The sequence below is a fragment of the Sinocyclocheilus anshuiensis genome, unplaced genomic scaffold (assembly GCF_001515605.1).
Source record: "Sinocyclocheilus anshuiensis isolate Anshui unplaced genomic scaffold, SAMN03320099.WGS_v1.1 scaffold75, whole genome shotgun sequence".
NCBI classification, from domain to species: Eukaryota; Metazoa; Chordata; class Actinopteri; order Cypriniformes; family Cyprinidae; genus Sinocyclocheilus; species Sinocyclocheilus anshuiensis.
Window position 1 is genome coordinate 1 of NW_015549634.1, and position 12222 is coordinate 12222.

Consider the following 12222-nt stretch of genomic DNA (forward strand, 5'->3'; position numbering starts at 1 on the left):
GTTGTGCTTTCTGTAGTTGTAGTATCGGTTGTGATGCTTTCAGTTTTTGTTGAAGTTTCTGCTGTTGAACTTTTTGAAGTTGTGGTACCAGTGGTGGTGCTTTCTGTTGTTGTAGTATCCATTGTGGTGCTGTCTGTTGTTATTGTGGTCTCTGCTGTTGTACTTTCTAGAGGGGTGGTACCGGAGGTGGTACTTTCTGTTGTCGTAATGTCCGTTGTTGTACTTTCTGTTGTTGTGGACTCTGTGGTAGTACTTTCTGGAGTCGTGGTGCCAGTGGTTGCACTTTCTGTTGTGGTGGTCTCCATTGTGGTGCTTTCTGGAGTCGTGGTGCTTTCTGTTGTTGTAGTGTCCATTGTGGTGCTTTCTGCTGTTGTGGTCTCTGTTGTGCTTTCTGTAGTTGTAATATCTGTTGTGGTGCTTCCTGTTGTTGTGGTTTCAGTTGTTGTACTTTCTGTTGTTGTAATGTCTGCTGTTGTTCTTTCTGGAGTTGTGGTACCAGTGGTTGTACTTTCTATCATTGTAGTGGTTTCTGTTGTTGTTTCAGTTGTGCTGCTTTCTTTTGTTGTTGAAGTGTCTGTTGTTGTACTCTCTGGAGCTGTGGTAACGGTGGTGGTACTTTCTGATGTTGTAGTGTCCTTTGTTGTGGATTCCACTCTTGTACTTTCTGGAGTTGTGGTACCAATGGTAGTGATTTCTGTTGTTGATGTACTTTCTGTTGTTGTGGATTCAGTTGTGCTTTCTGTAATTGTACTGTCTGCTGTTGTACTTTCTGGTGTTGTGGTACCGGAGGTTGTACTTTCTGTTGTTATCTCAGTTGTGATGCCTTCAGTTGTTGTTGAAGTTTCTGCTGTTGTACTTTCTAAAGTTGTGGTACCGGTGGTGGTGCTTTCTGTTGTTGTAATATCGATTGTGGTGCTGTCTGTTGTCATGGTTGTCTCTTCTGTTGTACTTTTTAGAGTGGTGGTAACAGTGGTGGTACTTTCTGTTGTTGTAATGTCCGTTGTGGTGCTTCCTGTTGTTGTGGTCTCTGTGGTACTACTTTCTGGAGTTGTGGTGCCAGTGGTCTTACTGTCTTTTGTGGTGGTCTCCATTGTGGTGCTTTCTGGAGTCGTGGTTCTTTCTGTTGTTGTAGTGTCCATTGTGGTGCTGTCGGTTGTTGTGGTGCTTTCTGCTGTTGTTGTCTCTTTTGTTGTACTTTCTGTTATTGTTGTACTTTCTGATGTTGTGGTTTCAGTTGTGCTTTCTTTAGTTGTAGTATCTGTTGTTGGGCTTTCTGTTGTTGTAGTGTCTGCTGTTGTACTTTCTGGAGTTGTGGTACCAGTGGTTGCACTTTCTGTCATTGTTGATGTTTCAGTTATGGTGCCTTCTGTTGTTGTACTTTCTGGAGCTGTGGTAACGGTGGTGGTACTTTCTGATGTTGTAGTGTCTGTTGTTGTGGTTTCCACTGTTGTACTTTCTGGAGTTGTGGTGCCAATGGTAGTGGTTTCTGTTGTTGATGTACTTTCTGTTGTTGTGGATTCAGTTGTGCTTTCTGTAGTTGTAGTATCTGTTGTGGTGGTTTCTCTTGTTGTACTTTCTGTTGTTGTAGTGTCTGCTGTTGTACTTTCTGTAGTTGTGGTACCGATGGTGGTGCTTTCTGTTGTTTTAGTATCCATTGTGGTGCTTTCTGTTGTTGTAATTTCTAGAGCTGTGGTACCGGTGGTACTTTCTGATGTTGTCATGTCTGTTGTTGTGGTTTCCATTCTTGTACTTTCTGGAGTTGTGGTACTGATGGTGATACTTTCTGTTGTTGTCCTACCTTCTGTTGTTGTGGTCTCAGTTGTGCTTTCTGGTATTGTGGTGCCAGTGGTGGGTATTTCTGATGTTGTGGTCTGTGTGGTAGTACTTTCTGAAGTGGTGGTGCCTTCTGTTGTTGTGATCTCTGTTGCGGTGCCAGTAGTGGTACTTTCTATCGTTGTGGTCTCTGTTGTTGTCCCGGGGGTGGTACTTTCTATTGTTGTGGTCTCCGTTGTTGTACTTTCTGGAGTAGTGGTTCCAGTGGTTGTACTTTCTAACTCTGTTGTGCTATCTGCAGTTGTAGAACCAGTGGTGGTGCTTTCTGTTGTTATGGTGTCTGTTGTAGTGCCTGTGATGGTACTTTCTATTGTTGTGGTCTCGGTTGTTGTGCTTTCTGGTGTTGTGGTACCTGTAGTGGTGCTTTCTGTTGTTGTAGTGTCTGTTGTGGTACTTTCTGTAGTTGTTGTTTCCATTGTTGTACTTTCTGAAGTTGTAATACCAGGGGTGGTACTTTCTGTTCTAGTGCTTTCTGTTGTTGTACTTTTTGGAGTAGTGGTGCCAGTGGTTGTACTTTCTAACACTGTTGTGCTTTCTGGAGTTGTAGAAGCAGTGGTGGTGCTTTCTGTTGTTATGGTGTCTGTTGTGGTGCCTGTGGTGGTGCCTGAGTTAGTACTTTCCATTGTTGTGGTCTCAGTTGTTGTGCTTTCTGGTGTTGTGGTACCTGTGGTGGTGCTTTCTGTTGTTGTAGTGTCTGTTGTGCTGCTTTTTGTAGTTGTTGTTTCCATTGTTGTACTTTCTGAAGTTGTAATGCCAGGGGTGGTACTTTCTGTTGTAGTGCTTTCTGTTGTTGTACTTTCTGAAGTGGTGGTGCCTTCTGTTGTTGTGGTACCAGTGGTGGTACTTTCTACTGTTGTGGTCTCTGTTGTTGTCCCGGGGGTGGTACTTTCTGTTGTTGTGGTCTCCGTTGTTGTACGTTCTGGAGTAGTAGTGCCAGTAGTTGTACTTTCTAACTCTGTTGTGCTTTCTGGAGTTGTAGAACCAGTGGTGGTGCTTTCTGTTGTTATGGTGTCTGTTGTGGTGCCTGTGGTGATACTTTCTATTGTTGTGGTCTCAGCTGTTGTGCTTTCTGGTATTGTGGTACCTGTGGTGGTGCTTTCTGTTGTTGTAGTGTCGGTTGTGGTACTTTCTGTTGTAGATCTTTCTGATGTTGTACTTTCTGAAGTGGTGGTTCCAGTGGTTGTACTTTCTGTCATTGTGGTTCTTTCTGGAGTTGTGGTACTGGTGGTGGTGCTTTCTGTTGAGGTCTCTGCGGTAATACTTTCTGTAATGGTGGTGCCTTCTTTTGTTGTGATCTCAGTTATGGTGGTACTTTCTGTTGTTGTGGTCTCTGTTGTTGTACTTCCTGGAGTAGTGGTGTCAGTGGTTGTACTTTCTAACACTGTTGTGCTTTCTGGAGTTGTAGAATCAGTGGTGGTGCTTTCTGCAGTTATGGTCTCTGTTGTGGTGCTTTCTATTGTTGTGGTCTCAGTTGTTGTACTTTCTGGTGTTGAGGTACCTGTGGTGGTGCTTTCTGTTGTTGTAGTGTCTGTTGTGGTGCTTTTTGTAGTTGTTGTTTCCATTGTTGTACTTTCTGAAGTGGTGGTGCCAGTGGTTGTACTTTCTGGTGTTGAGGTACCTGTGGTGGTGCTTTCTGTTGTTGTAGTGTCTGTTGTGGTGCTTTTTGTAGTTGTTGTTTCCATTGTTGTACTTTCTGAAGTGGTGGTGCCAGTGGTTGTACTTTCTGGTGTTGAGGTACCTGTGGTGGTGCTTTCTGTTGTTGTAGTGTCTGTTGTGGTGCTTTTTGTAGTTGTTGTTTCCATTGTTGTACTTTCTGAAGTGGTGGTGCCAGTGGTTGTACTTTCTGTCATTGTGGAGCTTTCTGGAGTTGTGGTACCAATGGTTGTGCTTTCTATTGTTGTGGTCTCTGTGGTAGTACTGTCTGGAGTCGTGGTCCCTTCTGCTGTCGTGAGCTCTGTTGTGGTGCCAGTCGTGGTACTTTCTATCGTTGTGGTCTCGGTTGTTGTCCCGGGGGTGGTACTTTCTGTTGTTGTGGTCTCCGTTGTTGTACTTTCTGGAGTATTGGTGCCAGTGGTTGTACTTTCTAAAACGGTTGTGCTTTCTGGAGTTGTAGAACCAGTGATGGTGGTTTCTGTTTTTATGATATCTGTTATGGGGCCTGTGGTGGTATTTTCTATTGGTGTGGTCTCGGTTGTTGTGCTTTCTGGTGTTGTGGTACCTGTAGTGGTGTTTTCTGTGGTTGTAGTGTCTGGTGTGGTGGTTTCTGTAAATTTGGATTCCATTGTTGGACTTTCTGAAGTTGTAATACCAGTGGTGGTACTTTCTGTTGTTGTACTTTCTGTCATTGTGGTGCTTTCTGAAGTTGTGATACCGGTGTTAGTGCTTTCTGTTGTTGTGATCTCTGTGGTAGTATTTTCTGTAGTGGTGGTTCCTTCTGTTGTTGTGCTCTCAGTTGTGGTGGTACTTTCTATTGTTGTGGTCTCTGTTGTTGTCTCGGGGGTGGTACTTTCTGTTGTTGTGGTCTCTGTTGTTGTACTTTCTGGAGTAGTGGTGCCAGTGGTTGTACTTTCTAACACTGTTGTGCTTTCTGGAGTTGTAGAACCAGTGGTGGTGCTTTCTGTTGTTATGGTCTCTGTTGTGGTGCCTGTGGTGGTGCTTTCTATTGTTGTGGTCTCAGTTGTTGTGCTTTCTGGTTTTGTGGTACCTTTGGTCGTGCTTTCTGTTGTTATAGTGTCTGTTGTGGTGCTTTCTGTAGTTATGGTATCGTCTGTATTTGTGGTTTCCATTGTTGTACTTTCTGAAGTTGTAATTCCAGGGGTGCTGCTTTCTGTTGTTGTGGTCTCTGTTGTGTAGGTGCCACTGGTTGTACTTTCTGTCATTGCGGTGCTTTCTGGAGTTGTGGTACCAGTGGTGGTGGTTTCTGTTGTTGTGGTCTCTATAGTACTACTTTCTGTAGTGGTGGTTTCTTCTGTTGTGATCTCAGTTGTGGTGGCATCTTCTGTTGTTGTGGTCTGCTTTTTTGTACTTTCTGGAGTGGTGGTGCCAGTGGTTGTATGTGCTGTCATTGTGGTGCTTTCTGTTGTTGTGTTATCTATGGTAGTACTTTCTGTAGTGGTGGTGCCTTCTGTTGTTGTGAACTCAGTTGTGCTGGTACTTTCTGTTGTTGTGATCTCCATTGTTGTACTTTCTGGTGTGGTGGTGCCAGTGGTAGTACTTTCTGTAGTGGTGGTGCCTTCTGTTGTTGTGGTCTCAGTTGTTGTGCTTTCTGGTGTTGTGGTATCTGTGGTGGTGCTTTCTGTTTTTGTAGTGTCTGTTGTGGTGCTTTCTGTAGTTGTGGTTTCCATTGTTGTACTTTCTGAAGTTGTAATTTCAGGGGTTGTGCTTTCTGTTGTTGTGGTCTCTGTTGTTGTACTTTCTGAAGTGGTGGTGCCACTGGTTGTACTTTCTGTCATTGCGGTGCTTTCTGGAGTTGTGAAACCAGTGGTGGTGCTTTCTGTTGTTGTGGTGCCAGTGGTTGTACGTTCTGTCATTGTGGTGCTTTCGGGTGTTGTGGTACCAGTGGTGGTGCTTTCTGTTGTTGTGATCTCCATTGCTGTACTTTCTGGGGTGGTGGTGCCAGTGGTAGTACTTTCTGTAGTGGTGGTGCCTTCTGTTGTTGTGATCTCAGTTGTGGTGGTACTTTCTGTTATTGTGGTCTGTGTTGTTGTAGTTTCTGAAACGGTTGTGCCTGTGGTTGTATTTTCTAACATTGTGGTGCTTTCAGGAGTTGTGGTAGCAATAGTGGTGCTTTCTGTTTTTGTGGTCTCCGTTGTTGTACTTTCTGGAGTGGTGGTGCCAGTGGTTGTAATTTCTATCATTGTGGTGCTTTCTAGAGTTGTGGTACCGATGGTGGTACTTTCTGTTGTTGTGGTCTCTGTGGTAATATTTTCTGGATTGGTAGTGCCTTCTGTTGTAGTGATCTCTGTTGTGGTTCCATTGGTGGTACTTTCTATTGTTATGGCCTTGGTTGGTGTGCCGGTGGTAGTACTTTCTGTTGTTGTGGTTTCCATTGGTGTACTCTCTGTAGTGGTGGTACCAGTGGTTGTACTTTCTGTCATTGTGGGGCTTTCTGGAGTTGTGGTACCGGTGATGGTGCTTTCTGTTGTTGTGGTCTCTGTGGTAGTACTTTCCGGAGTGGTGGCTCCTTCTGTTGTTGTGATCTCAGTTGTGGTGACTGTGGTGGTACTTTCTGTTGTTGTGGTCTCGGTTGTTGTCCCGGGGGTGGTACTTTCTCTTGTTGTGGTCTCTGGTGTTGTACTTTCTGAAGTTGTTGTGCCAGCAGTTGTACTTTCTGTCATTGTGGTGCTTTCTGGAGTTGTGGTATCGATCGTGGTGCTTTCTGTTGTTGTAATCTCTGTGGTAGTACTTTCTGGAGTGGTTGTGGCTTCTGTTGGTGGGGTTACAGTTTTGTGGTCCTCTCTGGAGTTGTAGTACCAGTTGTGGTGCTTTTTGTTGTTGTGGTCTCGGTTGTTGTGCTTTCTGGTGTTGTGGTATCTGTGGTGGTGCTTTCTGTTTTTGTAGTGTCTGTTGTGGTGCTTTCTGTAGTTGTGGTTTCCATTGTTGTACTTTCTGAAGTTGTAATTTCAGGGGTTGTGCTTTCTGTTGTTGTGGTCTCTGTTGTTGTACTTTCTGAAGTGGTGGTGCCACTGGTTGTACTTTCTGTCATTGCGGTGCTTTCTGGAGTTGTGAAACCAGTGGTGGTGCTTTCTGTTGTTGTGGTGCCAGTGGTTGTACGTTCTGTCATTGTGGTGCTTTCGGGTGTTGTGGTACCAGTGGTGGTGCTTTCTGTTGTTGTGATCTCCATTGCTGTACTTTCTGTAGTGGTGGTGCCTTCTGTTGTTGTGATCTCAGTTGTGGTGGTACTTTCTGTTATTGTGGTCTGTGTTGTTGTAGTTTCTGAAACGGTTGTGCCTGTGGTTGTATTTTCTAACATTGTGGTGCTTTCAGGAGTTGTGGTAGCAATAGTGGTGCTTTCTGTTTTTGTGGTCTCCGTTGTTGTACTTTCTGGAGTGGTGGTGCCAGTGGTTGTAATTTCTATCATTGTGGTGCTTTCTAGAGTTGTGGTACCGATGGTGGTACTTTCTGTTGTTGTGGTCTCTGTGGTAATATTTTCTGGATTGGTAGTGCCTTCTGTTGTAGTGATCTCTGTTGTGGTTCCATTGGTGGTACTTTCTATTGTTATGGCCTTGGTTGGTGTGCCGGTGGTAGTACTTTCTGTTGTTGTGGTTTCCATTGGTGTACTCTCTGTAGTGGTGGTACCAGTGGTTGTACTTTCTGTCATTGTGGGGCTTTCTGGAGTTGTGGTACCGGTGATGGTGCTTTCTGTTGTTGTGGTCTCTGTGGTAGTACTTTCCGGAGTGGTGGCTCCTTCTGTTGTTGTGATCTCAGTTGTGGTGACTGTGGTGGTACTTTCTGTTGTTGTGGTCTCGGTTGTTGTCCCGGGGGTGGTACTTTCTCTTGTTGTGGTCTCTGGTGTTGTACTTTCTGAAGTTGTTGTGCCAGCAGTTGTACTTTCTGTCATTGTGGTGCTTTCTGGAGTTGTGGTATCGATCGTGGTGCTTTCTGTTGTTGTAATCTCTGTGGTAGTATTTTCTGGAGTGGTTGTGGCTTCTGTTGGTGGGATCACAGTTGTGGTGCTACTTTCTGTTGCTGTGCTCTCTGTTATTGTACTTTCTGGGGTGGTGGTGCCAGTGGTTGTACTTTCTATCATTGTGGTATTTTCTGGAGTTGTGGTACTGGTGGTGGTGCTTTCTGTTGTTGTGGTCTCTGTGGTAGTACTGTCTGGAGTGGTGGTCCCTTCTGTTGTTGTGATCTCAGCTGTGGTGCCTGTTGTGGTACTTTTTATTGTTGTGGTTTCCATTGTTGTGCCTGCAGTTGTACTTTCTATTTCTGTGGACTTAGTTGTTATGCTTTCTGGTGTTGTGGTCTCTGTTGTTGTAATTTTTGAAGTTGTAGTACGAGGGGATTCTGATGTTGTGGTCTCGGTTGTTGTGCTTTCTTGTGTGGTGGTGATGCTTGTTGTTGTGGTCTCTGAGGCAATACTTTCTGCAGTAGTGGCACCATTGGTCTTACTTTCTGCCATTGCGGTCTCTGTTGCTGCACTGACTGGAGTTGTGGTGATAGTAGTTGTGCTTTCTGATGTTGTGGTCTCTGTGGTAGTACTTCCTGGAGTGGTCATGCCAGAGGTTGTACTTTCTCTGTTGGTAGTGCTGTCTGTTGTTGTGATATCGGTTGTGGTGCCTGTGGTAGTACTTTCTGTTGTTATGGTGCCAGTATAGGTGCTATCTGTTGTTGTAGTCTGTGTTGGTGATATTTCGGGAGTTGTGGTGCTGCTGCTTATTGTTGTGGTCTCCTTTGTGGAACTTTCTGGAGTTATGGTGCTGCGGTTTGTTGTTGCGGGCTCTGTGGTAGTACTTTCTGCATTATCAGTGGCCAAGATTGTTGTTTCTATTAATGTGGTTTTTATATTTGAGGTTGTTTCTATCAAGATAGTAGTATAGGAAATGCTGTTGTTCCAGATATCTGAAAAATAATAATAACAATAATAATAATAATTTAAACAAGATACATTTAAATACATATATAGTGGTGCCCAAAATGATTAGAACACTAGTATTTTCACCAGCTAAAAAATAGTTTTAAGTCAGTTATTTCTATCTTTTGCTGTAGTGTGTCAGTAGGAAATATCAGTTTACATTTCCAAACATTTATTTTTCCATTAATTGTAATAATCCAGTGAGATTTTTGTACATGGAGTCTGACAACAGCCAGAGCTCCACACAAAGATCTGATCCCATCATCATCCAGTCTGTCTGGAATGAAATGAAGAAACAGAACAAACTGAGACAGACTAAAATCCAGAAGAACTGTGGCAATGTCTCCAAGATGCTTCAAGAAACCTACCTGCAAAGCTGCAGTACTGTTAAAAGTTTTAGGCTCTTGTGTAAAACTGCTGTAAAATGAGTTAACTTCTATTAACTAAATTAAACATTTGGTGTGAGCATCCTTTGCGTTTAAAGCAGCTTAAGCCCTAAGTGCACTTGCGCATAGTTTTTCGGGTAGCTTTGCAGGTAGGTCTCTTGGAGCATCTTGGAGATGTTGCCACAGTTCTTCTGGATTTAGTCTGTCTCAGTTTGTTCTGTTTCTTCATGCCATTCCAGACAGACTGGATCATAATGAGATCAGATCTCTGTGTAGAGCACTGGCTGTTTTCAGACTCCTTGTGTAAACAAAAATCTCACTGGATTATTACAATTAATGGCAAAATGAATGTTAGGAAATTTAAAGTGTTTTTTTTTTTGTTTTTTTTTACAGATTTCAGTGTCAAACTAGTTTAATAGAAAGCAGTAATTACAAATCCATCTATTTATCTATACATGCAATAAATCCTACAGATTCCAACTCAGCACAATACATTACCAGTAAAGTCCATTGTTGTAGTGGCTGCTGTTGAGGTTTTCATTGGTGTGACAGTAGTATAGGTAGTGTTTATGTTCGCTACAGCTGAAAAACATTGATACATTTTATGTCAACAACGATCCAATTATGACTTAGATATACAAAGGTAAAATGCAAATGTATTTACCTGCGCAGTATGCCAAAGAGCAGAAAGCAGGTTTCACAAACTCATAAACAAAATAATTGCCTGGACAGGCTTTGACTTTAATGGGATTGGAGTTGAAATAGCAGCAGTTATTGTCCCAATGACCACAGACATCTCGAGTGACCACTCCATCCTCAACTACTGGATGTCCTCCATTCAGCCAGAGTGGGGAATGAGTGCCACAACTGTACTCATCAACACATGTGTCTGGCATCTGAACGCTCTGACCCTGAATGAAGAGACGGTACCAGCCATTCCAGCTAACTTCACAGTCACACATTATTTCAGAGGTATATTGATTGTTGGTGGCTCTCCATGGATCATCTAGCACATTGTAGTTGTTGCAGGGGTCAACAAGAGGAACAACTGTTACAGAAAAATGGAAATAATGTTTATTTTTATATGTTATATACTTTTTACTGTTGGATAGTTACAGTATGAAATAATTACTTTCAAAGCTTAAATCAGTTTTTGAGTCTAAGCATCTTTTTATTTGTGTTAAAAGGGGATAAGCAGCAAACCTGGAGTTTATACTTGAAAGATGATTACTATTAGTTTAACGTTGGCAAGAATGCTTTCAATACACACTATGCTACTTATTTGTTATAACTGATTTGAATATGCTGGTCTGTAAGCCAGTTTGCCTTTTTCAACAATTCACAGAGTGCATATTTTAGTCATAATGTTTATGTTTTTATTGTTTTCCAACACTGAACTACAGACATTTATTTATTTATTTATTATTTTTTTATTATTTTTTTGGCACTGATTAACAGACAAAGAAAAACTGTCAAATTTTACTGCTCAATATATATATATCTATTGTAAATATAAAACACAAAATAATTGATTGCATATGTATGTACCCAATTTGAGTCAGTATTAAGTAGGTGAACCTTTAACAACATTACAGCTTTGTGTAGGTAAATTTTGCCGGGTTGCATAGAGATTTGGAATTGATTGACTTTTTAAAACCATGCATGAATTCTACAGCAAGTTTAATGTGAGATCAGACCTCTGACTTGGTCAATCCAAGATATTAATATTGTTGTTATTGTTTTTGCCCATCCTATTCTGTGTAGTTCTGGCTTTTTTAATGCCTTGTCATGCCTTGTGCTTTTAAATTAGTTTTAGCAAAGCTGCAAGGTTCTTTTTTCTTCATTATGTAAATTGTGCCAAAATACTCACTAGCTACAATCAGATGAAACTCCCTGACTACACAGAGGTTCTCTAAAACATATTATTTATGTGACTGAAACTAATCAGCTTCACCAGTCAGTGATGAATGAAGTGTCAACTCAAGTTTAGTTTAGATTTTATATTTGTAATTAAAAAAAAAACTTTTTGTAGAGATCGGTTTTCACTTTAAAGGGATAGTTCATCCAAAAATGAAAATTGTGTCATTAATTACTCACCCTCATATCATTCGAAAACCATAAGATCAGAAAATAAATTTACATAATTTTGATGAAATCCAAGAGCTTTCTGACCCCTGCATAGACAGCAACTGAAACGTTTCCAGGCCCAGAAATGTAGTAAGGACATAGTTAAACTAGTCCACGTGACATCAGTGGTTAAACTGTAATTTAACGAAGCTACGAGAATACTTTTTTGTGTGACCAGAAAACATAAATAACGACTTTATACAATAATTTTTCTCCTCAGCGTCATTGTCCGCCACCATTCACGAGAGTATCATGAGAGAGCATCCGTGTGCATTCCTCTGCTTGTAAACATACCGCATGCATGTTCTACGTCAGCAGCACCACACACGTGTGTCATGGTACTCTCATGAATGGTGGCGGACGGTGACACAGATTAGAAGAATTGAAGAAAAAAAATCATTATTTTTTTTTTCTTTGCGCACAAAATGTATTCTCGTAGCTTCTTAAAATTGCAGTTGAACCACTGATGTCACATGGGCTATTTTAACAATGTCCTTACTTTCTGTGCCTTGATCGTGGTAATAACCTGTCTATGGAGGGTCAGAGAGCTCTCGGATTTCATCAAAAATATCTTAATTTGTGTTCTGAAGATGAACGAAGGTCTTACAGGTTTGGAACGACATGACGATGAGTAATTAATGTCACAATTTTCATTTTTGGGTGAACTATCCCTTTTAGGCTGATGATACATGGGGCAACATTTTGAGCAATGTTGCCTGGGCAACTTTGGGCAATGTTGCTGTCAACGAGCAACCAAGTGAGACACAGGGCCCACAACCGATCTAAATTATCCAGATAGAAATTTGTTACCCATTCTCAATGGGAAAATACCCAAGCAACATTGCTCAAAAAAGTTGCCCAGCAAAACTGCTCAAAAAGTTGCCCTGTACTTTCTATCCATACTGTCTTTTTTATTCAGAACCACCTGTTAAAGTAAAACCAACAGCAATCTATAGTCTACCTTTATGGGCAGCAACAATGCAAAAGTAACAATAATTTTAGATGCAACAATGTATATATTTTACATAGCTTTTAAAAATATGTTTAAACTTTGTAATATTTTTCTTACATTTTTTTTAAAGGGGTCATATGATGCTGCTAAAAAGAACATTATTTTGTGTATTTGGTGTAATGAAATGTGTTTATGCGGTTTAAGGTTCAAAACACACATTATTTTCCACATACTGTACATTATTGTTTCTCCTCTATGCCCCGCCTTTCTGAAACACGTTGATTTTTACAAAGCTCGTCTGAAAAGCGAGGTGTGCTCTGATTGGCCAGCTATCCAGTGCGTTGTGATTG

At 41.7% G+C, this 12222-nt stretch overlaps 3 protein-coding genes across 3 annotated transcripts in view; all 3 read right to left on the reverse strand.

Moving 5' to 3' along the window:
• Positions 1 to 5: 5 nt before the first annotated feature.
• LOC107659633 (mucin-22-like) lies at positions 6 to 2485 on the reverse strand (the record flags this gene model as incomplete). Its single annotated transcript, XM_016448646.1, has 2 exons — positions 1379 to 2485; positions 6 to 949 (listed from the first exon to the last, which is right to left on the reverse strand). Coding segments are annotated over exons 1-2 (2022 nt in total), but the record flags the coding sequence as incomplete, so codon positions are not given.
• A 540-nt stretch (positions 2486 to 3025) lies between these two features.
• On the reverse strand, positions 3026 to 8050 carry LOC107659634 (mucin-22-like). The gene is made up of 4 exons (XM_016448647.1): positions 6703 to 8050; positions 5630 to 6016; positions 3524 to 4963; positions 3026 to 3054 (listed from the first exon to the last, which is right to left on the reverse strand). The coding sequence occupies exons 1-4, from the start codon at positions 8048 to 8050 to the stop codon at positions 3026 to 3028; spliced, it is 3204 nt and encodes a 1067-aa protein (XP_016304133.1).
• Positions 8051 to 9024: 974 nt separating this feature from the next.
• LOC107659678 (uncharacterized) overlaps positions 9025 to 12222 on the reverse strand; it is a 6746-nt gene continuing 3548 nt past the window's right edge. The window contains exons 6-7 of the mRNA XM_016448686.1: positions 9458 to 9841; positions 9025 to 9375 (exon numbers count right to left, since the gene is read on the reverse strand). Coding sequence (XP_016304172.1) covers positions 9275 to 9375; positions 9458 to 9841 — 485 coding nt within the window. The 3' untranslated portion in view covers positions 9025 to 9274. The remainder of the gene's footprint in view (positions 9376 to 9457; positions 9842 to 12222) is intronic.

Excerpts from the sequence above, each read along its gene's own strand:
- LOC107659634 (XM_016448647.1), bottom strand. The coding sequence starts at position 8,050 with ATGACCACTCCAGGAAGTACTACCACAGAGACCACAACATCAGAAAGC. Across the intron at positions 4,964-5,629 it reads TACAACAACGGAGACCACAA|CAACAGAAGGCACCACCACT; the intron begins AAACAGAAAGCA and ends CTGAGTTCACAA. Across the intron at positions 3,055-3,523 it reads TGGCACCACCACTTCAGAAA|TACCACAACTCCAGAAAGAA; the intron begins GTACAACAATGG and ends CACCACCACCAG.